Source organism: Schistocerca gregaria, chromosome 1 (genome assembly GCF_023897955.1).
Source record: "Schistocerca gregaria isolate iqSchGreg1 chromosome 1, iqSchGreg1.2, whole genome shotgun sequence".
Classification (NCBI taxonomy): domain Eukaryota; kingdom Metazoa; phylum Arthropoda; class Insecta; order Orthoptera; family Acrididae; genus Schistocerca; species Schistocerca gregaria.
The window spans coordinates 152824422-152847857 of NC_064920.1; the positions used below are offsets into that span (position 1 = coordinate 152824422).

The following is a 23436-nucleotide window of genomic DNA, read 5'->3' on the forward strand; positions in this document are numbered from 1 at the left end:
TACTGTGACGAGCCAGTTGCTCGGCCAGCATTGACCAGACGTTTTCAATTGGTGAGAGATTTGGCCAGGGCAGCAGTCGAACATTTTCTGTATCCAGAAAGGCCCGTACAACACCTGCAACATGCGGTCGTGCATTATGCTGCTGAAATGTAGGGTTTGGCAATGATGGGTAGAGCCACGGATCGTAACAAATCTGAAATGTAATGTCCACTGTTCAAAGTGCCGTCAATGCGAAAAAGAGGTGACCGAGACGTGTAACCAAAGGCACCCCATAGCATCACGCTGGGTGATACGCCTGTATGGTGAAGACGAATAAACGCTTCCAACGGGCGTTCACCGCGATGTTGCCAAACATGGATGCGATCATCATGATGCTGTATACAGAACCTGGATCCATCCGAAAAAAAACACGTTTTGCCATTCGTGCACCCATGTTGGTCGTTCAGTACACCATCGCAGGCGCTACTGTCTATGATGAGTGTCAAGGGTCTCCGAGCTGATAGTCCATGCTCCGGCAAACGTCGTCGAACTGTTCGTGCAGATGGTTGTTGTCTTGGAAACGTCCCCATCTGTTGACTCAGAGATCAAGACGTGGCTGCGAGATCCGTTACAGCCATGCGAATAAGATGCCTGTCATCTCGACTGCTAGTGATACGAGGCCGTTGGGATCCAACACGGCGTTCCGTATTACCCTGCTGAATCCACCGATTCCATATTCTGCTAACAGTCATTGGATCTCGCCCAACGCGAGCAGCAATGTCGCGATAAGATAAACCGCAATCGCGATAGGCTACAATCCGACCTTTATCAAAGTCGGAAACGTGATAGTACGCATTTCTCCTGCTTAAACGAGGCATCACAACAACGTTTCACCAGGCAATGCCGGTCAGCTGCTGTTTGTGTATGAGAAATCGGTTGGAAACTTTCCAAGTGTCAGCACGTTGTAGGTGTCGCCACCGGCGCCAACCTTGTGTGAATGCTCTGAAAAGCTAATCATTTGCATATCACAGCATCTTCTTCCTGTCGGTTAAAATTCGTGTCTGTAGCGCGTCATCTTTGCGTTGTAGGAATTTTACTGGCCAGTAGTGTATGTTGTAACAAAGGAATTCCAAAACGGAACGCGAGAGTCGTAACATGTGATACTTGTGTAGGCACGTGCGTCTGGAGGTCCCTACCTCATATCTCGCTGTTGCAAACGGACGTTACACCACGACACACACACAATTTGGATACAACGAACAGACGCCTCAATGACAGGACGGACATTATGTAATTGTGTGGAAAAGAGACGGTGCACTTCGCAATCCAAAGCTGCGACCACATAACCACGACCTTCTGGCCGCGCGGTTTGAGGCGCCATGTCACGGATTGCGCGGCCCCTGTCGCCGGGAGTGCGAGTCCTTCATCGGACATTGGTGTTTGTGTTGTCCTTAGCGTATGTTAGTTTAAGTAGCGTGTAAGTCTAGGGACCGATGACCTCAGCAGTTTGGTTCCTGTGTGTCCCACGAACCTTCTCGCATACAGCAGCGACCGGCACGTTTTTCCAATCACTAAGTACGCAACGTCGCTCCAGCCTGGCACTTTGTCTGGTTCTTTCTATCCTTCTTCCTCTGTCTGAGCCTTGTCCCGCAGTTACCCAGGGTCGGCCATGGTTAATCGGATGTGGCATGGTAAGTTTAAGGGGTGGCCAGATTCCCTACCTGCCGCCAACCCCTACCCTCCCTGGGAAGGAATTAGTGTACCCCAGCTGTCTGTGTCTAATGTAAGCTATGGAATAGTGCGAATCTGTTTTACAAATGTCTGTGAGTCGTGTAACTGAGGCGGAACGTGGGGACCAGCCCGGTATTCACAGAGGGGGATGTGGAAAACTGCCTAAAAACCACATCCAGGCTGGCTGGCACACCGGCCCTACGGCGTTAATCCGCCGGGCGGATTCGATCCGGGGCCGGCGCTTTGTCTGGCTCTCCCATACGAGAAAGAAAAAGATGAGGCGAAATATTTGATCATGTGAACATCCGTAACTGCGGAATATATTTATAGAATAAATACGCGCTGTAGTTGCTAGTGATGCCCTGAATTTATTGCGCGAGCCGTTACGAAGCTTAAAGCTTCATTCTCAGGTGCCAAATGTTGGGCTGTGTTTGTTTGTCTACGCTTCCATTCGTGTGTTTGACGTGCTTGTGATCCCCAATGACTGCTCGGTCCGACCGTCACACATTTAAGTTTTCATAATTATTTGGTGGCACCTGAAGATAAAGCGCTGAGCTTCGAAACAGGTCGTGAAATAAATTTAGAGCATTACTTGCAACTCAAGCGGATTTTTATTCTATACCAAAGATGAGTGGCTCATTCCCGTTTTTTGACAATGTCTTGCAAACTGCTGTTACTAAGAACGTCGAGGTACTAAAGAAATTAAAGATACTCGTTAAACAACGGCACTTGCTTAATAGATATTGCTTTTTATTGAGAGCAATGCGTGGCGCCTCAGTAGGCGTAGCTGATGCCGAGCGCGTTGCTGTAGGTCATGTGGGCGACGGCGGGGGCGGCGGAGTAGGCGACGCCGAGCAGGGCGGCGCGGGAGTCGGCAGAGAGCACCGGCCCCAGGGAGTTGGCGGGCCCGGGGGCGGCGTAGGCGACGCGCACGCCGCCGGGGGTGGAGACGACGGCGGCCGAGCTGCCGGGCGCCGGCACCGCCACCACGGCGCCGGGGGCGGGGGCGGCGTGCAGCACGGGGGCGGCGTGCAGCACGGGGGCCGTCGCCACGAACGCCGCCAGCGACGGACCCAGGCACGCCACGGCCACCACCAGCAACACCTGCCACACAGCATGCAAGTACAGTCAGCCTCTGGTAGCTTGCTCGCATGGGGAGAACGATAGTGATGGGGGTTGTAGGTAAGATCCGTAGCGGAAATACCGAGCGATGGAGGGGAAGCGCTGCTCTACACTGAAGTCTACAGTCACACTTTTTGTAAATATTAAGAGGAGCCCATCGCCTCCACGTGAACGCTTGCATGTAGACCATTCGAAAACAGATACTGCCACCTCTGCTTTGGTTAGTATCTAAACAGAATTCCGCTGAAAATGCAACAAAACCAGAGGCTTGTTTTCGCCTCACTTCTTAATCATGTAACTTTCAGAGAAATGCATTGAGTCACGCATTTTGAGTTAAACCTACACTTCTCTTATGAAATTTTGCTTTTTTTTTCGCCAAAGCACAGCAGGGCTTACACAATGTTACCTCACTAAATGCTGTACAGACACAATTATGAGGGAATTCTGAAATAGTAGTTTACTGAGTTTATTAAGCGAGTAACTGAGGACAAGTAAGGTCATTACCTTACGAAAAAGCGTATCCTCTATACAAAGATACACGTGTAATGTTTTCACTTACGTTATTCCATGACCCACAAAAATTACATTCTTTCATTGAGAAAGTTATAAACAGTGGAATAACACGATACACACTGAAGAGCCAAAGACTGGTACACCTGCCTAATATTCTGTAGGGCTCCTGAGCACGCAGAATTGCCACAGCACGACGTGGCATGGACTCTACTAACGTCTGAGGTGGTGCTGGAGGGAATTAACACCACGATCCCTGCACGGCTGTACATAAATAAGAGTACCAGAGGGTGGAGGTCTCCTCTGAACAGCACGTTGCGAGGCAGCGCAGATATGCTCAATAATGTTTGTCTGGGGAGGCGGAAGTGTTAAAACTCAGAAGTGTATTCTTGGAGCCACTCTGTAACATTTTCGGACGTGTGGGGTGTCGCATTGTCCTACTAGAATTGCCCAAGTCCGTTCGACTGCAAATGGACATGAAAGATCAGAGAGGATGCTTACATACGTAATGATCTGTTAGTCGTATCTAAAAGTGTCATGGGTCCCATTTTCACAGGCTCCACACCAATACAGAGCCTCTACCAGCTTGAACAGTCCCTTGCTGACATGCAGGGTCCATGGATTCAGTAGGTCGTCTCCATACCATACACGTCCATCCGCTCGATACAGTTTGAAACGAGACTAATCCGATCAGGCAACATGTTTCCAATCGTCAACAGTCCATTGTCGGTTTTGACGGGCCCAGGCGAGACGTGAGGCTTTGTGTTGTGCAGTCATCAAGGGTACACGAATGAGCCTTCGGTTCCGATAGCCCACATCGATGATGTTTCGTTCAATGGTTAACACGCTGACGTTGGTGGCCCAGCATTGAAATCTGCAGCGATTTGAGGAAGAGTTGCACTTCTGTCAAGTTGAACGATTGTCTTCAATCGTCCTTGGTTCCGTTCTCCGACCGCAGCGATGTCGGAGATTTGATATTTTACCGGATTCTTGATATTCACAGTATACTCGTGGAATGGTCGTACGGGAAAATTCCCACTTCATCGCTACCTTGGAGATGCAGTGTCCCATTGCTCGTGCGCCGACTATAACACGACGTTCAAACTCACTTAAATCTTGATAACCTGCCATTGTAGCAGCAGTAACCCATCTAACAATTGCGTCAGACACTTGTTGTTTCATATAGACGTTGCCGACCGCAAAGCCGTATTCTGCTTGTTAACATAGTTCTTTATTTGAATACGCATTCCCATAGCAGTTTCTTTGGCACTTCAGTATAGTTAGTTGAATAACACGATGTGTAATGAACTTTTGGTATATTAACCATGTCTCCCCTTTGTGCGCTATCATTTGGCAAATTCTCGTTTCGCTATCTCCAACCGATTATGAAATGCGAGGAATATTGTGGATTTTCATTCTGGCTTATCGATCTCGCGCGAGATCACAAGTGGTTGCGCTACATCAGATGAGTTTTCTCGAGATTGCTGGCAGATAAAGATCTTCACCTGAGTCTAAAGAAAACTTCAGTATGTTAGCCACATTTCTTAGGCAGCAACACATTATGTAATATGCACCAAACAGAAAATTATAGCGCCCACTGCTTCTCGCTGCAAACTTTTTCGAATCCGGGCAGTGTCTTGCGTAAATGCAAATGTCACAATAACTATGGTTGTCAACGAAATATGGGCATGGTATTATGAAACTGACATATAAAATTATAAGTAGTGAAAAAATGATTTTTTTTTTTCCCAAATAGTTTCTATAAAATCGTTTGAGAAATAATGCGCCTCGCTTATGTCGTGTCCGCAGCTCGTGGTCGTGCGGAAGCGTTCTCGCTTCGAGCGCGCGGGTTCCCGGGTTCGATTCCGGGCGGGGTCAGGGATTTTCTCTGCCTCGTGATGACTGGGTGTTGTGTGATATCCTTAGGTTAGTTAGGTTTAAGTAGCTATAGGTTCTAGGAGACTGGTGACCATAGATGTTAAGTCCCATAGTGCTCAGAACCATTTGAACAATTTTTCTAACATTCCACTCTCGAACGGCACGCGGGAAAAACGAGCACTTAAGATTTTCTGTGAGAGCCCTAATTTCTCTTATTTTATCTTGAGGATCATTTCCACCTATGTAGGTGGGTGCCAACAGAATGTTTTCGCAATTGGAGGATAAAAGTGGTGATTGAAATTTCATGAAAAGATCCCATCGCAACGAAAACCGCCTTTGTTTTAATGATTGCCACTCCATTCAAGTATCATGTCTGTGACACTATCTCCCCTATTTCGCGATAATACAAAACGAGATGCCCTTCTTTGTACTTTTTCGATGTCATCCGTCAGTCCCATCTGATGCGGATCTCACACTGCACAGCAATACCGAAGAATAGGGCGGAAAAGCGTGGTGTGAGCAGTCTCTTTAGTAGACATGTTGCACCTTCTAAGTGTTCTGCCAACGATATTATCTACGTGATCTTTCTAATTTAGGTTATTCGTAACTGTAATCCCTAAGTATTTAGTTGAATTTAAAGCCTTCAGATTTGTGTGACTTATCGCGAAATCGGATTTTAGCTGATTTCTTTTAGTATTCATGTGAATAACTTCACACTTTTTTCTTATTCAGTGTCAATTGCCACTTTTCGCACCACACAGACATCTTATCTAAATCATTTTGCAAGTCGTTTTGATCATCTGATGACTGTACAGGACGGTAAATGACTGCATCATCTGCAAACAATCTTCAAACTGTTTCAGTAAAATGTTTTTTCTCCCGAAAGTTACCTCTGAGAACGTATAACATACTTCCATCTGGTGTTCTCATATTGCAAGACAGCACATTGCCGGACGGTGATGGAAACGCTTGGGAATTATTGATGGGAAATACTTTCCCACCCACCACACGGTCCTGATATGAGCCCACTAAGCTTTCACTCAGTTTCCCAAACTGAAGGAACAGTTCCACGGAAAATGTTTTGATACAACTGATCAAGCTTTCAGTAAGGTGATTCGAGTAATCAGACAACTCAACAATGGATGTGCCCTATCCCGAATACAGAAATTTCCAAAATTTTGGGTAGTCGTCTTAAGCAAGAACGCAGATTACATTCAAGGCCTGTAAAGCTGTTTTGTAAAATAAATTCCTTTTTTGGATTCTGTCTTACAGTGTACAGAGCTTTTGAAATGATACTCGTAATTAAAGTTTAGTTTCCAAACGCTGTAAAAAAACCGAACCTGTGCTCATAAATACGTCAAATTTGAAGGTAACGTTGTCGAAGAAGGAGGGAAACGTTATAGAAACGAAAATTTTACTAATAGATGGTTGCATAATACGCAAAATGAAAGACGTGGGGTACATGGCTATTCCTCAGTTTGCGTCTGAAATGCTCGGCATGATTGCCTCAATGCAGGACTGCGCGCTGTTGCAAAAGCTCCTTTACAAGTAACCTTTTACAAGAGCGGTGACGGTGCACCAATAACTCTGCAGACGTTCCACACAATCAGGGGAATGAAAAACGGCGTTAGTCCGATGCCTGATAAGGGACTGGAGGAAATAAATACTAAAATCGAGAAGACAGGTTCTTTGGAAGTGCAATGATCCAGATGGAGGAAACAACTGATCCGACGGCAGTACAAGATGTGGCCACAGCATTGCAGGAGGGGGTCGAGGAATCGAGTGTGGTGTCAGAACATGCAAACATGTCTGAGAATTCGGTGCACAAAATTCTACGAAACATTCTGCGTTGCTATGTATACAAAGCTACTCATATTCAGGGTATGTTTCATGCTAACCTACCAGTAAGAAAAACGTTTGCTCTAAAATTTCTTGCTCGCATGGAATTCGACGATGAATGAGTATGGAATATTCTGCTGACACGCGGAGCCCATTTCCATCTCCAAGGATATGTCAATACACCGAAATTTCAGAATATGGGCAACCGAAAATCCGCACACACCGGTACATCTTCGTTCTGTAAAGGTAACTGTCTGTTGCGGGCTGACGGCATCATTTATCATAGGGCCATATTCTTTTGAGGTGATGAGTCCTGCGAGTACCCGTCACAGGCAAACGCTAGGAGCGTCTTTTGCTCATCAACATCATTCTAGTCCTACAACAGCACGGATGTGTGGGTGGCATCATTTTATGTGCAAGACGGTGCCCCTCTATACATTGCACTGCCAGTGAAGCAGCTGCAGAGGAATTTTGGAAAGAATTTTCTCATGCTGAGAAACTAGAAGATTCGACCTGTTTTACTTGGTTAAAGTTTTCTAAAGCCAAGGTCGCACAAATATTTTTTATTCACAAACAACCGTTCCGACAGACACTGCTGACATCTTCAAGTCTTCAAAAAATTTGTTATGAAAGATGTTCTTTTGAGCTGGACATTTACATAAAAGGTAGCACGTAATAGAAAGGTCAGTCAATAACAAAAAAATTAAGCTTTTGCACATGGCCATTTGCATATCCGTGAGCACTACCTATATTGCTTCTTATGCGGTTTTCTATCTCAGAACAGTTAAAAACCGATTTTATTGCTGTTTATTATGCGGTTTCTTTTTGTGCGGTCGTTCGTCTTAGGACAATTAAAAACCGACTTTTCCCATCCCATGTCGTACGACCTTGTTGGATGGACTTTCCGAACTAACAGTGCCACCCAACTGTTGAGTGACAGATTTGTTCGGTCTTGGACATTAAACCAACCGTACCAATGTGCAACTCACACCGTAGCCATCGTGTTGCGGTTCATCTGTCATTTGTAGCGACGCCATTTACGCTATGACGCTTACAGCGCCATCTAGAGCGAAAATTTTAGTTAAATGTACTTCTTTCCATGACATTTTCCTGCTTCTCGTTAATATTCCGTTTAAATTTGGCGTGATTCTGAACAGCTATTCTTTTTTTATTGTGTTTTGAAACTGGAAATTCATTCATAATCACTTTGTACATTACCGAAGTTATTGCCTTGTTCAATTGACGAGCGCTGAGGATCATGTGGAACTCCTGCGTTGCTATTGTGGGCTACATGCTACGTTTCTTATTGCCTTATTCGACTCTACGATCTTAATGACCTTCTTTCTTCTTCCTCGGTGTTTCCCGCTACAAGGAAGCCGTTTTCGCCTCCAAAGGCCTCTTTTGCTCCAGTCATCGATCGGGTTCATCGGGTTTTAGATTTCTCTGTCTCGTTGCTTGCTGTTTACATTATTCTCCTCTTAGCGTTGGCCTTCTTGTCCTTCCTGGAGGCTCCTGGTTTAAAATCTTCTTTTGCCATCTATGGTTAGGCATTTTCTGTACATGTTCGTATTAATGAATCGCTCTATTCTCAATAGCTTTTATTATGGAGCACACTTCCCTCCATGCCTCTTCATTTCATATTCTGTCTTGCCTCGTTGACTGTGGACATCTAGTACAGCCCATTTCCACTATTCAAATTTTCTCTTTAACTTCCCATGTTTTGAGATCACATCTGAGCTCCTTACACGGGGGCTGGACAAAAATATGTAAACACAGAGAGAAATCAATGCTTGAACGTGAGTGCAAATGTTAGCCAAGCCAGCAGCTTGCAGCGTTGTATTCGATCACGAAAGGCGTCTCTGCAGTGTCCATAATAATTTGTACTAAAAAAAAAATCTTTATTCACAATACATTATAATTATACAAATGTAACCCACCACCTTAAAGAATAGTGAGTCCTAAGTGTTACAATGTTGTTATTTTCAGCTAATTACATTTTTACTTGTGAACTACAGGCAGTACATATTAATGAGCAAACTTAAGTTATATATTAAGCTGTACACACGTATTGCTAATCTCAACTGCCTGCAGCGTCACAGGTGTGTCAGTGTGGATATAAACCTACTGCAATGCCTTGCTCATCGAGCTAATCCCGATGAGAGTGCCCCAGACACAATGCAGGCCAACATTAATAAGCGCTGCAGGTTTCTATTCCGGTTTCTATTTCTAAATCCTACTAACTACTAACTAACCTACGTCAACTCCGGTGCATGTCGTTGTTGTGAAGTTAATGTACCCCACTTCGCCTAGCCCTGCACGTGGCGGATTCCAACTTACAAGTCGACCTGCCACGCTCAGGGGGTAAAGGATTGGGGTACTAGGACACGTTTGGTAGTTTGCTATTGATCACGAATGTCCCTCAAGTATGCTGTCAGAACTTCTCGTGATACCTCGTTAGCCAGATTATTCAAGGTTTGGAATGTCTCCTCGTGTCTCAGCAAGTCGTATCTTTCGTTGTTTGGTATTTGCTGACGTAATGTAGCTGCTGCATCATCGAAAAGGGGTACTCGTAAACCACATGGTCGGGAGTACCTCACACGCGGGCGTAGCCCTCTTCCCAAACCGGCATTGGTATGTCGGTCCCATGACCAATGAGAAAATGGATCACATCTCGGGTTGGCTCAAAATACCCCATACCTAGCCTTTCCTTATCATTTGGTAAGAGTTGGTAAGTTCTTCGTCCGTTTCCCATGATTCCTGCCATAGTTCTTCCCCGCTTTTCCTTATCTCACCATTGTCCCTAACCCGAACTCCCAAGTCTTGTATTTTCACATCATCAGCTTTCTTAGCCCAATACCCTGTGGCTTGTCCCCTGATTTCGATGTCCAGAGCCCCATTATCACTGGAGATGTCCTGTAAGCCCCCACAGACCTTAACAACATGTTTTCTGTAACTGTCTCTCGTGCCCAGAACAGTATTTTTTGCAGCTGTGAACGCAGTATGTCGAACCTAAGTGAACTCGAACGTTGGAAAGTTCTTGGCGGTCGTATGGTGGGTGCTTCGGTAACCAGGGTAGCTGAAGTGTTTGGTAATTCAAGAGGTACTGTAAAACGATTTGTAGTGCATACAGGGAAAGTGGAAAACCGTATCAGCGCGGACGAGAATGTCGGTCGAGTGATTGTGATGGACGGTCATCGAAGAGGATTGTGACAAAAAATAAGAGGACGACAGCTTGAAAACTCGCTGCAGAGGCGAATGACACAAACTCTGTCAACACCAAACAACACGAAGTGAGCTCCATAAGCAGGGAATTTCAGGGCGAGCAGGAACCCCAAAACCACACATCAGTGCTGCAAATGCCCGTAATAGGAAAACATGGTGACGAGGACATAATACCTGGAGCATGGAGAAATGGAAGAAAGTTATTTGATCAGATGAATCTTGTCACAGACTGTCTCCAACTACTGGTCGAATTTACATCCCAGAGTGGAACGTGTTGGGGGGTTCGGTTATGATTTGGGCAGCCATTTCGCGGTATTCCATGGTCCCCTTGGTTACTGTGTAAGGTCGCATTACTGCCATTATGTATTTTGGCTAATCAAATCCATCGCAAGGTATAATACTTGTTTCCCAATGCCAATACTATGTTCCAGAACGTTAGGACCTCTCTTCAAGAAGCTCGCGTCATTCATAACTGGTTTTGTGAGCACGGGATTAATTGTCACATCTCCCATGGCCACCATAGTTTCAGTATTATTGAGCCTTTGTGGTCTTCTTTGGAGCAAACGAAATGGTCATTAGAAAGAAGCACCAATATAGCTGCATATAATTACTCATATATATGCAGGACAGACTGGTTCGGCATTTATCGCTACTGTCAAGTACATCTAGACTGATGTGACGTCCATCTTACGTCGTTAGTGAACTGTCAGATAACTGTCACTGTTTTGATAAGGTGGTAAATGACTTAATTATATTGAAAATAAAAAGTTACTTATGGTTTGACAGTAGTTTCATAGTTCCATTCTTAAGACTCTGTACCCACCACCATCATTACCCTAACTTGCTACTATTTTGCAGGGAGAATGGTGTAAGATTCCCTTAAAAACCATACAGGACCTATATTTATCTACTCCGAGATGCCTGGAAGCTGTTTTAAGTGCTAATGGGTTTCCTAAACCGTATTAGGCACGATAATATATTTTTGATGTTTCTATGCAAGGTGTGTCAGAAGTGATGATCAATATTCAGGGTTATGAAGGAATGACCATTGCAAACAAAAAAAGTCAAGTAAACATGGGCTCTAAGACGCATACCTTAAGAGCTATGAGCAGTTGTTGATCTTAGATACTGTGGAACGAATCTCTGCTACTGCAAGCTCTCTGCTTCGCATATTTTGGTAAGAGGTAGTTTGGACCAAAACAAGATAAAAATGTCCACTAAACATGGCCTCTAAAATGGATACCTTAAGAGCTATGCGCACGTGTTCATCTTCTAATGAACAAGTGCTCATAACTTGTAAGGTACGCATTTTGGAGCCCATGTTTAATGGACGTGTTTTCCTTGTTTCGGTCCATACTAACACTTACCAAAATGTGCGAAGCATAGCTTGCAGTAGATTGCTCCTAGCTCTTTAGGTATGCGTTTTAGGGCCCATGTTTACTTCTTTTTTTTTTTCGAGCGGTCATACCCCTGAATAACGACAATTCCTCCTGGAACACCTTGTATTTTTGTTCAACCACTGTAGAATTATGTTCTATACAACACTGTGAAACATTTTTTTCTTAGTGTCCTACCGAATATTATTATTTCACATTATCCCATGCAAAACTTTAATAGCTCTGTTCCCGATTGCTATTCTGGAACCAATATTCTTATCACATGTTTCAAAGATAACTATTATTGTTCCGAAATATTTCTAGCTTCTGCAGGGTCTTATATCCTGTCCTCTTGATCTCTGTTTTAACCAAATCGTGTCCCATACACAGAGTGAAGAGTTCTGTCACCAGTTTTTATTCCCATGCCCGAACATTTCCTATACCACCCATTCAGCTCCTGTTCCACATAAATAGAATAATTGACATTCCACAACTTTGTTTTAGACCCGTGTCAACGAAAATACTTCGGGTAACTTTGTTGCCCATTTTAACCATTACTTTTGTGTTCCTGTACAGCTATTAGCAGGTTACTCCATTCTTATCACACGCTGTTCCTTCTCATTCCTTCTCGTAACATTCTAGGAACAATTTCATAAGCTTTCCTCAGGTCCACAAAGGCCATGGATACGCTTATTTTTGTTTTTCCAATAAACGTGTAATACAGTGAATATTTTCAAGCCAAGGTCGTCATTGCCTGTAACCAAGATGCTCTTCAATTAAAACCGTCACATTCTTTTCTACATTCAAAATATTGGATAAAAGCCTAGCTGTTGCTGGCTAACGTTTTCTTTCCCTCTACAGTTTGTGTATTCCCTGTTGTCACCTTTGTTTTATACTTCGAGAGGCTATATGATAGCTCCAATCTATAGGTGGATCTTCCCCACCTCTATTTTCCCAAAAACGTTCTGTAGATGTCTTATCATTACACTTCCTCCATACTTTACAAGCTATATTCCTAATTTCCTGGTCCTGGTGTTTTATGTACTTTTGGTTTCGACAGCTTGGCTCCCACGTCCTCCTCCGTTATTTCTAGATCGTTTTCTTCGAAGATTTTAACTTCTTATCCTCCTTTGTAGTACTCCCCATGGTCTGAGAGAGAATTTTTTTATAATGTTCTTATGCTAATTATTGTTGTGGAGTCTTCTATTCTTTTTACGTTAAATTTATTGTGGTGAATATTTTAGTAAAATATTATGAGGCCATATCTTGTAAGAAGGACTGTCTTAAACGTCACTTTCTCGTAATCTGAGAGTTCGTCCTTCGTTCTCATGACAGTTAATCTTACCATCATACGGTGACTGTTGGCGCAATCTGGTTGTCAATGTACTCTTACGTCTGTCGGTAGTACTTTCCTTTTCTATCACCAACATCAAATCCATAATCAATTTACGATTCTTCGTAGGCTCATCCGACGTGAGTTCATGTATATCTTCGTGGTGGAAGATGTTCCTCAGCTAAATTGATTAATCTCTTTCCGTTGTCGTTTTGCTATGCTTTTTCCAAAAGGACCTACAAAACCTTCTTCAGATGTTCCCACCTTGCTGTTTTAGCCACCAAAAAACTATCATTTCCTGTTCATTTAATACTCCCATTACACCTTAAAAATTATCAAAAAAAGATTACATTCTCTTCAGGGAAATGAATCATGTTCACCTGGAGGAAGATTGAGGACCTGAAAACGATTAATAATGTAACACTGTGTTAGTTAAACATAGATGGGGGGAAATGTCGGCAAGCTCAAAGTTAGAGGAAAAACCTCGGCATTCCTCTGAAACTACGGATAAATATGATTCGCTAGGTTTTAATGGAATTTCATACAGTCTCGTTCACAACAAGATTCGTGAGTCTTACAGACTCAGTCATGTCATTCAGTGGAGTTTATTCAAGACCCTTGATATTGCATTACACTTTGAAACGGACGAATAGAAACATTTGCATAAAAGAACCAACTTAATTGATGTTAACTTCCATCACCTCCTTCACTTCGAATGGCACGTTATTTCATGTATCACTAGCTAGCAAAATGTCGCCTTTAACAGTCGAGTGCTACATCATCTGTGAAGTGAAGACAACAGTGAGTATTTTTTTGAGAGACTTGGTTTTTATCACTACGACAGGTGCATTGTTGTCCTAAAACGTCGTGCTAATGTTGTTGCCATCTGATTGTATTATTGGAGAAACAATTCTATTTACGCAGAAAGATATATCAGTTACTTTTGTTCACTATAATATGTTTTTGGGAAGCCTGCAACTTTTGATTCATGACTTACATAATGAGAACCTGCACCACTTACGCATTTTTCGTGCTTAGCACAACAGGTTTCGAAATTAATTTTCATTTTCAAGTGCATTTGTTTACATAAATAGTTTGTGATGTTTGCATGTGTGACTTCCTGACTCTCTCGCACTGTAGTAGTCTTTTTCAGGCAATTAGGTATTGTGCCTCCTCCTTCATTACAGAGATTATCTCTCACACTCAAAGAACTACTTACACAATTTATTTTGGAGTCGATACATAATACAGAAATGGCGCAACAGTCATAATATCTCTGTAACATTTTCTTTCTGCAAAACTTAACACTAAGTGACTTCTACATGACTACTCTGCAATTCACATTTAAGTGCTTGGCAGAGAGTTCATCAAGCCACAATCATACTATCTCTCTACTATTCCACTCCCGAACAGCGAGCGGGAAAAACGAACACCTAAACCTTTCTGTTCGAGCTCTGATTTCTCTTATTTTATTTTGATGATCATTCCTACCTATGTAGGTTGGGCTCAACAAAATATTTTCGCATTCGGAAGAGAAAGTTGGTGACTGAAATTTCGTAAAAAGGTCTCGCCGCGACGAAAAACGTCTATGCTGTAATGACTTCCATCCCAACTCATGTATCATATCTGCCACACTCTCTCCCCTATAACGTGATAATACAAAACGAGCTGCCCTTTTTTGCACCCTTTCGATGTCCTCCGTCAATCCCACCTGGTAAGGATCCCACACCGCGCAGCAATATTCTAACAGAGGACGAATGAGTGTAGTGTAAGCTGTCTCTTTAGTGGACTTGTTGCATCTTCTAAGTGTCCTGCCAATGAAACGCAACCTTTGGCTCGCCTTACCCACAATATTATCTATGTGGTCCTTCCAACTGTAGTTGTTCGTAATTTTAACACCCAGGTACTTCGTTGAATTGACAGCCTTGAGAATTGTACTATTTATCCAGTAATCGAATTCTAACGGATTTCTTTTGGAACTCATGTGGATCATCTCACACTTTTCGTTATTTAGCGTCAACTGCCACCTGACACACCACACAGCAATCTTTTCTAAATCGCTTTGCAAATGATACTGCTCTTCGGATAACCTTACTAGACGGTAAATTACAGCATCATCTGCGAACAACCTAAGAGAAGTGCTCAGATTGTCACCCAGGTCATTTATATAGATCAGGAACAGTAGAGGTCCCAGGACGCTTCCCTGGGGAACACCTGATATCACTTTAGTTTTACTCGATGATTTGCCGTCAATTACTACGAACTGCGACCTTCCTGACAGGAAATCACGAATCCAGTCGCACAACTGAGACGATACCCCATAGCTCCGCAGCTTGATTAGAAGTCGCTTGTGAGGAACGGTGTCAAAAGCTTTCCGGAAATCTAGAAATACGGAATCAACTTGAGATCCCCTGTCGATAGCGGCCATTACTTCGTGCGAATAAAGAGCTAGCTGCGTTGCACAAGAACATGTGTGTGATATACTGTGTAATGGAGATGACACAGTACTTTATAACCTCATAAAGACATTTATAGTGTAAGACAGGCAGAAAAAAACACATGTAAACATAACAAAAAGTATCTATGTAGCAAAACGAGAAAACGGGAGCAAAATGTCGAAATGCGTTGTGTAATTCATGAAAAAATACATGACCGGTGCAGCTTTCCTACATTTAACTCAATATATATCACTCTCAAAAACTAAATCGATCCATTTAAGTACAAGAGAAGCCACACGCAAGCTCCCATGTCAAATGGTGTAGTTGACAAATTTCAATGTGGTTTTCAAGGTGCGGAGAGGTCGCAGGATTCATCTATACGGTGTTGCACAATTCCTATTACGCACTTTCTTAGGTTGTAGTGGGTTATTATAATTTAATGGACACATTTTATCAACGTTCGAAATATCACTCCCTTTTGCAATTGCTTGATGGAGAAAGATCGCATTTGATTTCTCGAAGGTAGTGTATTACACCTCATGAATAGATTATTGTCAAGAGTACATAATGTTTGGGACAATGGTATTAGTATGTACTCGACTTCTGTCAACCAGCTCACCCATAAGGTTTTGAAGAATATGTAGCAGTATTCGGTTCCTAGCGCGGTACCCGTTTTAAATTTCTGAGTGTACTGTCAGAAAAAATTAACTACGCCACAGTGATCGAAACATGGTTTCTCGCTGTTACAGGCTTAAAATTTTTCCGTAAAACGCACCATCAAGTGAAAATGCGTTCTTCTTCGATCTACTTTTGACGCGTGGAACAACAATAAAACTGTTGTTATGCTTGGATCCATAAAAAGCTTATGGTAACATTGACACACCCTCGACATAATGCCGAGTGACTAATGATATTTTCTCGATTATACCTTGCAGTATTATACCTTGCAATAGAGACCTGCCATCGACCTCAGCATTTGAACTAAATAAACCTTAAATTCTGTTTATATTTTTGTTCAACTAAATTTAAATAGAAAAACTAGCAAGTAAAAAGTTAAAGAGGCAGTGAACGCTGTTTCTAATTCGAATGGACGCCATTTCCATGAAATTTGCCAAGTTATCACCTTCGTGCACCGATTAACGTTATTAAGAGCTAGTAATAAAGCTTAAATTTTAAATCATTGAACAAGTAAAGCACAACATTGTAATCTTTAGTAGTCCACTTTGTTTTCCGCCCACGCTCCAACCGCAGAAAAATTTAAAACTTGAAACACATTAGAATATTTCGTGATGGAAAATATGTGTGCGAAAATTCCTTCCGATGTTTCAGTAGCAAGACCGAGATATAAATTACAGAGATTAAGGTGCTAAAGTTCAGCATGTGGACAGGTCAATCGTTGTGAGATCAGTATGATACAGAGGCCGTTACGATACTAGAAGGTGGAGTATTTTACATCAGAGTTAACAGAAACACACATACACAGACACGTGTTACACGCTACGATAGAGACACTTCTGGAATGGAATACAACTGCGTACAACGCGCGCATGGTTCATGACAGCGTCTTCTGTATTTTGATTCATCAAATTACAACCGCCGGCAGCGTAAAATGGGAGAGCGAATGCGGAGAGCTCCGAAAAGGCGAAACAGGTTTTGAGTACCGTGCTGAATAATTTACGGGAAAAATCTTATGACTGGAATTAACGTTGAACTGTTTTTGGCGGTCATGTCAACGTTGTACTTAGACTTTTTTCAGAGAACCTTTTGGACGCAGCTAAACAGGACAAACTAAGTGGCAAACAAGAAGTGTACGGCCATACCCTCTCTCTCTCTCTCTCTCTCTCTCTCTCTCTCTCTCACACACACACACACACACACACACACACACACACACACACACACACACAAAGGCGCGCGCTCGAAAGTGGTGATGAGGATCTATCAAGACTCAGCTTCATTAAAAAAAATTCTGATTTATTGTTCAGTCTCAGTTGCACATTTTTATTATACGATATATTACGATGACGAAGCAAAAGAAACAAGTTCCGTCAGCGACCCGTCTTAACTATTCAGAGCCTATTATCACAGTACTCTGATATGAGGCTGCTGACGCAGTTACTTAGTTTTACTTTGTTTTACATCGGAAGATGATCTAGAGTGATCGAAACTAGTCATGTAATTGAAAATGTGCTACTGTGATTGAACTATAAATGAGAATTCTTCTAAATATCAACACAGTTGGTGATTGTCTCGAGGCGAATATGTGACTGTTTTATATTACAATGTCTGGTGAGTTTTGTCTACTGTTTGCCGTTACCATATTCCATCACGTCTGTCGATGTACCTGGGTCCTGGCATACATATCAACAGCACATACTGCGCTGTGATAAGCAGTTGGCTACTCACAAAATTAGGTGACTATCCAACAGTGTTGTGATCATAACTACATATAATATCCAGAAACATTTTCATGTCCAGACGCGTAGATTAACATCTCACGGAAGTGTGCTGCTGTGCGGCAGTGAAACATGGCCACTCGCAAAAGCAGAAAACACAGAATAAGAGGCTTTGAGATGTGATGCTACCTCAGATTACTAATTGTTGCCTATTTAAGTAAGGTATCAAACGAAGGTTTGCTTCACAGACTGGACAAAGCGAAGCCGTGTCTTTGGAAGCTTATCCAATAGAGAACAGATAGGTGGGTCGGCCATCTGCTGAAGCCTGACAGTGCCATTAAAAGTATAATTGAAGGGACAATAGAGGGGAAGGAACACAAGAGGCAGACTCAAACTGGAATACAACTAGATCAGGGAGGATACCAGATGAGCCACCTGTACCGCCCTCCAGAGGAAGACCGAAAACCGTGGTGAGCTGCTGCCAACCAACCAGATGGCTGAAGATCTAAGAAGAAATTTTTAATAAACATATTTGGAACTGTGATAAAAAAATTTAATGTTTTCCTTTTTAAAAATCAGTCTTGATCACACCATGTGTGTTACAAGAACATAGGTGACCGTTTTCGGTCATTTCACATGGCCATCATGAGACCCATGGCATCCTCCGAAGATGGTATGTGGAGCACTGTTCTCAGCTGCTGTGATGTCAACTGGACCAACATCTGAGAAGAGTGCTCCACATACCATCTTAGGAGGATGCCATGAGTCTGACGATAGTCATTTGATATGATCGAAATCGATCACCTATGTTCTTGTAACATACATGGTGTGATCAAGACTGAATTTTAAAAAGTAAAATTTTAACAAGTTTTTAACAACTACATATCCGGCAAAAAATACTTTACATTCAGCGGTTGTACTGGAATAACTTTCTTTCATCGTCATATACACGGACAAAGTTCAAGACCATTCTGCGAAAGCTATAATCTAGAAAGAGCACCTCTGCAGTGTCATTGCCGTAGAAACCGTATCGAAATATGACACCTTCGTTTGAAAATATCAATGTAATGCGTGCCTGCACTAGTACATTTACCTCAAGCCCTTAAACGATTATGTGAGGACGCTACATGAAACAGTGTGACACACAATTGTACCATAGTCCTTTAGTGTCGCTTTACATAGAGCGCTTGATAGAGCCACTAAGTGTCTGTAAGGAAAGCAAGAATTCGTGTACCATTGTTAGTTTGCAGATCCCGAGCGATTGATCCAGGCGCCTCATCGAAAAGTGTTTCATTCCTCCACGCACAATGGCCCCTTTCCTCGCGGTTTGCGAGGGATATGTCACACGTGTATCTGTTGACGGTAGGTGTATCGTATAGTGTCGTAAAAAACCTGTAAATGGCGTGTGGCATTATTGGCTGGGTTGTCTCACAGGTTGTACTCAGTCACCTTTTTGCGCGCACTTTGACCCCATTCCTTGCAGGTATGTGAGTTGCTTATTATGTATATTCGTAGAGTGTAGGCGACCGTAATGGATGCATGTGTAGTGTAGCATTATGTTTTTGTTGCACGATTATTATGAAAGAAGTGCGAGTGAAAACCCTGTACCGGCACATAGCATACTCCTTTCGAATAGCACCAGGGAGGCAACAGAGCTTAATGTCACCATCTGACGGGCAGATCACCATCATCAGTGTTACATGCCCTCACTTCACGAGACACTTCGGAGAGATTCGGAATTTAATCCTGGCGCAAATACTGGTGATCAGGAGCTTTCCGCCACCATCACTTTTCCCCTTGCCCGCCAAACACAGGCGGCGAAAATTTCGCCCAGCACCAAGATTCGAACCTGCATGCATCCAAGCGGCGCACCACCGCATAAGTATGCGGTAGTGACGTCGGCTACGGAGGCTGGTTTCTGATTCCATGACAGTGTTATATGACAATGACAAAAGGGAAAGAGGTGAAACCCGCTTCTCATGAATAACATCAATGGAACCGCCCAGCTTAACACTCCCACCCGATGGACTGACACCACTGACAGTGTCAGGTGCGAAGTTTTTCTGCTGCGATATTTCGCTTATGAACGTCCCATCGCCTTCTTAAATTAGCATCTTACCGGAAGCATATGAACCGGATTCTGATAAAACGCCGGAAACTTCCGTGATCTACTTGTGGCCGACAACGGTGGAAATTTAATTCACAAATCGGCCTCGTACCTCTAGTATATTCTTTCAAGGCACTATCCTATATTCTTCGTGGTTGACGACCTCGGTGCTTCCACACTAGTATTAAACAGTTAAGCATGAGATGGCAGGAGACTACCTAAACAGGAAAGTTCACAGATGCTAAGGAAGATTACAAAACACATGGTATATGGCTTTGTCGAGTTCATCTAAGAAAGCGCGACCCACTGCTCTCAACAAGCTCCGGCATCCTACTTGGGGGTGGCTTTAAAGTGACGCCCGTAAAAAGGTTCAGGTCTCTACGCTTCCGTTTTGGAAACATACGATACCAAAAACCAAAACTAAAGACGCAAGATCCGTTTCAGACCACACAGTCTCGTTACAGCATTCGAAAATGAGGATATTTTAATTATACAAATTACGCACGCGATCTAAAGTTTTCGAAAAATCTGGCTGTTAATTCAATTATTTTGTCTATAGCATATTATTTGTTTCCACACATCTACTGTCTTGATCTGTATTGCGCTTGCAAGTGACATCATATATATTTTAAAAGTGCTTGTCACCAAAATGTAATGCGAAATTCACTTGTTGAGTACGGAGATTTATGATTAATCAGTCAATCTTGGCTTCAAAACACGTTGTTCGTAATAATTAAATGTTATTTAACATGGATTCCAATGTTCACATAGTATGTTATGTACCATATTAGCGAGTCAAAGAGATGGGTTGAAGTTTAAACGGCAGTTGTGCCTAATCCTTTAAGTTGTCTAAAAAGAGGATGGTAATAGCCTCCCTCCCCCTAAAAAAAATACAATTATGTCAAGTAGTTACTGTGAGTATACGGAAAATCAAGATTTAAGAAAAAAACTCGGAAGAACGGCTCGTGAAGTCATATGAAATGATAGCTTCTGAAGTTTCATTTCACGGTGGTGAGACCTGCGTTCCTAGGAAGGTCGAAACAAGAAGAGGGGAAGTGGAGCAGTTAAATGTTGAAATCTGGAGAATGCACAGACAATATAAGACACGAACTGGAAATGAAAGAACGACTCAAAGGATATCATAGGACAGCATATATGTCTGCAGCACTGGCCTAAAGCAAGAAGACGAAGTGAAAACCGATATGGACACGGACTGAATCTCAAGCAGAGATCTTGCCTAATCCCAGCGCACAGGATGAACATATGCTGCCACAGTGATTTTATTTTCTATCATGAAAGCAGCTTTAATTCGTATCGAAGGTTGTCAGATACGAAGTCTGTTAAGATTCAATGCGATTCGGATCTTGGCTTGCACATCAGATACCTGAAAAAGTGTCTGGATTATTCACAGGTCACTGGAAAGGACGGTCTAGAACAAAGGACAGTAGTGTTCATATATTCCTCTTAGGTGCATTGTTTTACTTTACTTATGTTAGAGGCATGAAAAAAAAGCCAAGTCTCCGGCAATAAAAGGAACTTTTCAATCTATTTATCCTGGCAAAACTGTGTACTTGAGTAGGATTCAAAATGGGGAAACTTGAGTTTCGCGGGAAACGCTCTTCGTTTAGAAGATGACAGAAAAGTATTGGCAGAAGCCTAACTGTGAGGAAAAGTTGTGAGTCGTACCTGGAAAGCTCCGCCTTAAGAGGATTGCCTCCGAAAGGCAAGGTATCGGGTTCGGGTCTCAGTCCAGTATGAAGTTCAAAATCTGCAGTACCAGAATTGGAATTCGAAACAGAAAACTGAGTCCACTACTGCTGACGTAGGCAGACAGAGGCAGAAAATAGTTCCATAGACGATTTTTATTTTTTCAAGGATAGTTGCAAGCGAGCTCAGAAAACTCTTCAATTAATATGCTGACGTTCAGACACGAAGACATTTGACGGTATTGGGGATTCCTGTCTGGAACTCACCTTCAGAGTCATGATTGTCGATGCCCCACTGCGAACAAGACGACTGTACGAAGGGGCGTTCCCGCGGCGTCTTTTTATACACGCCCCGGGGCTGGCGCCACGCCCCCCTCTCTCTCACGGCGACAATCGGAGGCGCGCCCTCTTGCGACACGGCTGCCACCTGTTGCTGTTGGCAGACGCTCCCAATTTTCGTGTCGCACGCCCCTAATGCAAAAACTCTTTTCAGCACTGCACGAGCAAGTGCTTCTTCCTGAAAAGAAACAACGTTTTGAGACAAATCACGGTAGTTTGGTAAAGAAACCACGAAAATATGTGTCACACAAGTTAAAAGAAATGACAAGAAAAAGATTGACACTCTAGTGTTATATTTTAACTAAATCCTTAGATTATCTTAGTCATTTGATAAACAAGTTCACTGAAATTCTTTGAAGTACAGTTGGGATAAATTTATGATTTTCTCTGAAAATTTCTGAACATTGACCGAAAAATAATCCAGGTTGGTCTACTATGTTCCTGGGTTTAGTCGTGCAGGTGTGGTATCAGTTTTAGCTCCTAATGCAGGTACTGCTCATGAGTGAAGAACGTCTGAAGCTCTTGTTAGTACTCGTACTTCTGTGCTTATGGGTAAAATTATCTTCGTCTAGTAGTCGGTATCCGTTATTTTCTGTATCTTGTTCTGGTGTTATGTAGGTGTCAAACTAAAGAGGCTACTATTAGTATAAAAGACCTTTCTTTCATCTGCAAAAGTTGCCTACGTTGTACCAAAGAGCAAGAAACCTCACACCAGAGTAGAAACTGCTTTCTACTATCTTATACCGTTCAAGGGTGACAACAAATTGCCTGCAGGAAAATAGCTACTGGAACACTAATAGCAGGAATAAACATGAACTGGGAAAACTGTGTAGATGTGTGGAGGTCGCAGTAGGGCTGGCTCTTACGCCGTATAGCAAGCTCCGATCCGTAAAGAGGCTCCTCGCGCTGTTTGGACACAGTTTTATTCACAGACACTTACTGCCATGGAGAAGCATGCACTCTGTACGTCATGAGATTCTTCAATCAAGCGTTGGGCACTGAAGTCGAGGCGTTTTCAACAGATGTGCGTTTATATGAGGACTAAGCACATTTTCCCAATTTTTTACCTTATCTGTCGCTGGATTTCACGTAAGAATGTCTTTAAAAGGGCGTATCGATATCGGAATATGATAGGGAATCGCTAATTTTGTTACGAGACACCCTCCGCTTTGCACTCAAAGGTGTATTGCGTAGTGTATACGCAGATTTAAATGTATTAGTCAATTAAAGATGCTCATATATGTCAGATCCAAAATGGCTCTAAGCACTTTGGAACTTAACATCTGAGGTCATCAGTGCCCTAGAACTTAGAACTACTTAAACCTAACTAACCCACGGACATCACAAACATCCACGGTGAGGCAGGATTCGCACCTGCGGCCGTAGCAGCAGCGCGGTTCCGGACTGAAGCGCCTAGAAGCGCTCGGCCACAACAGCCGCCTAGGGCGTATTAACTCAGG

At 42.9% G+C, this 23436-nt stretch overlaps 1 protein-coding gene across 1 annotated transcript; it reads right to left on the minus strand.

Moving 5' to 3' along the window:
• Window positions 1-2374: 2374 nt before the first annotated feature.
• Window positions 2375-21937, minus strand: LOC126335134 (cuticle protein 76-like). Its single transcript, XM_049998097.1, has 2 exons — window positions 21905-21937; window positions 2375-2814 (listed from the first exon to the last, which is right to left on the minus strand). The coding sequence occupies exons 1-2, from the start codon at window positions 21914-21916 to the stop codon at window positions 2485-2487; spliced, it is 342 nt and encodes a 113-aa protein (XP_049854054.1). The 5' UTR covers window positions 21917-21937; the 3' UTR covers window positions 2375-2484.
• Window positions 21938-23436: the final 1499 nt, after the last annotated feature.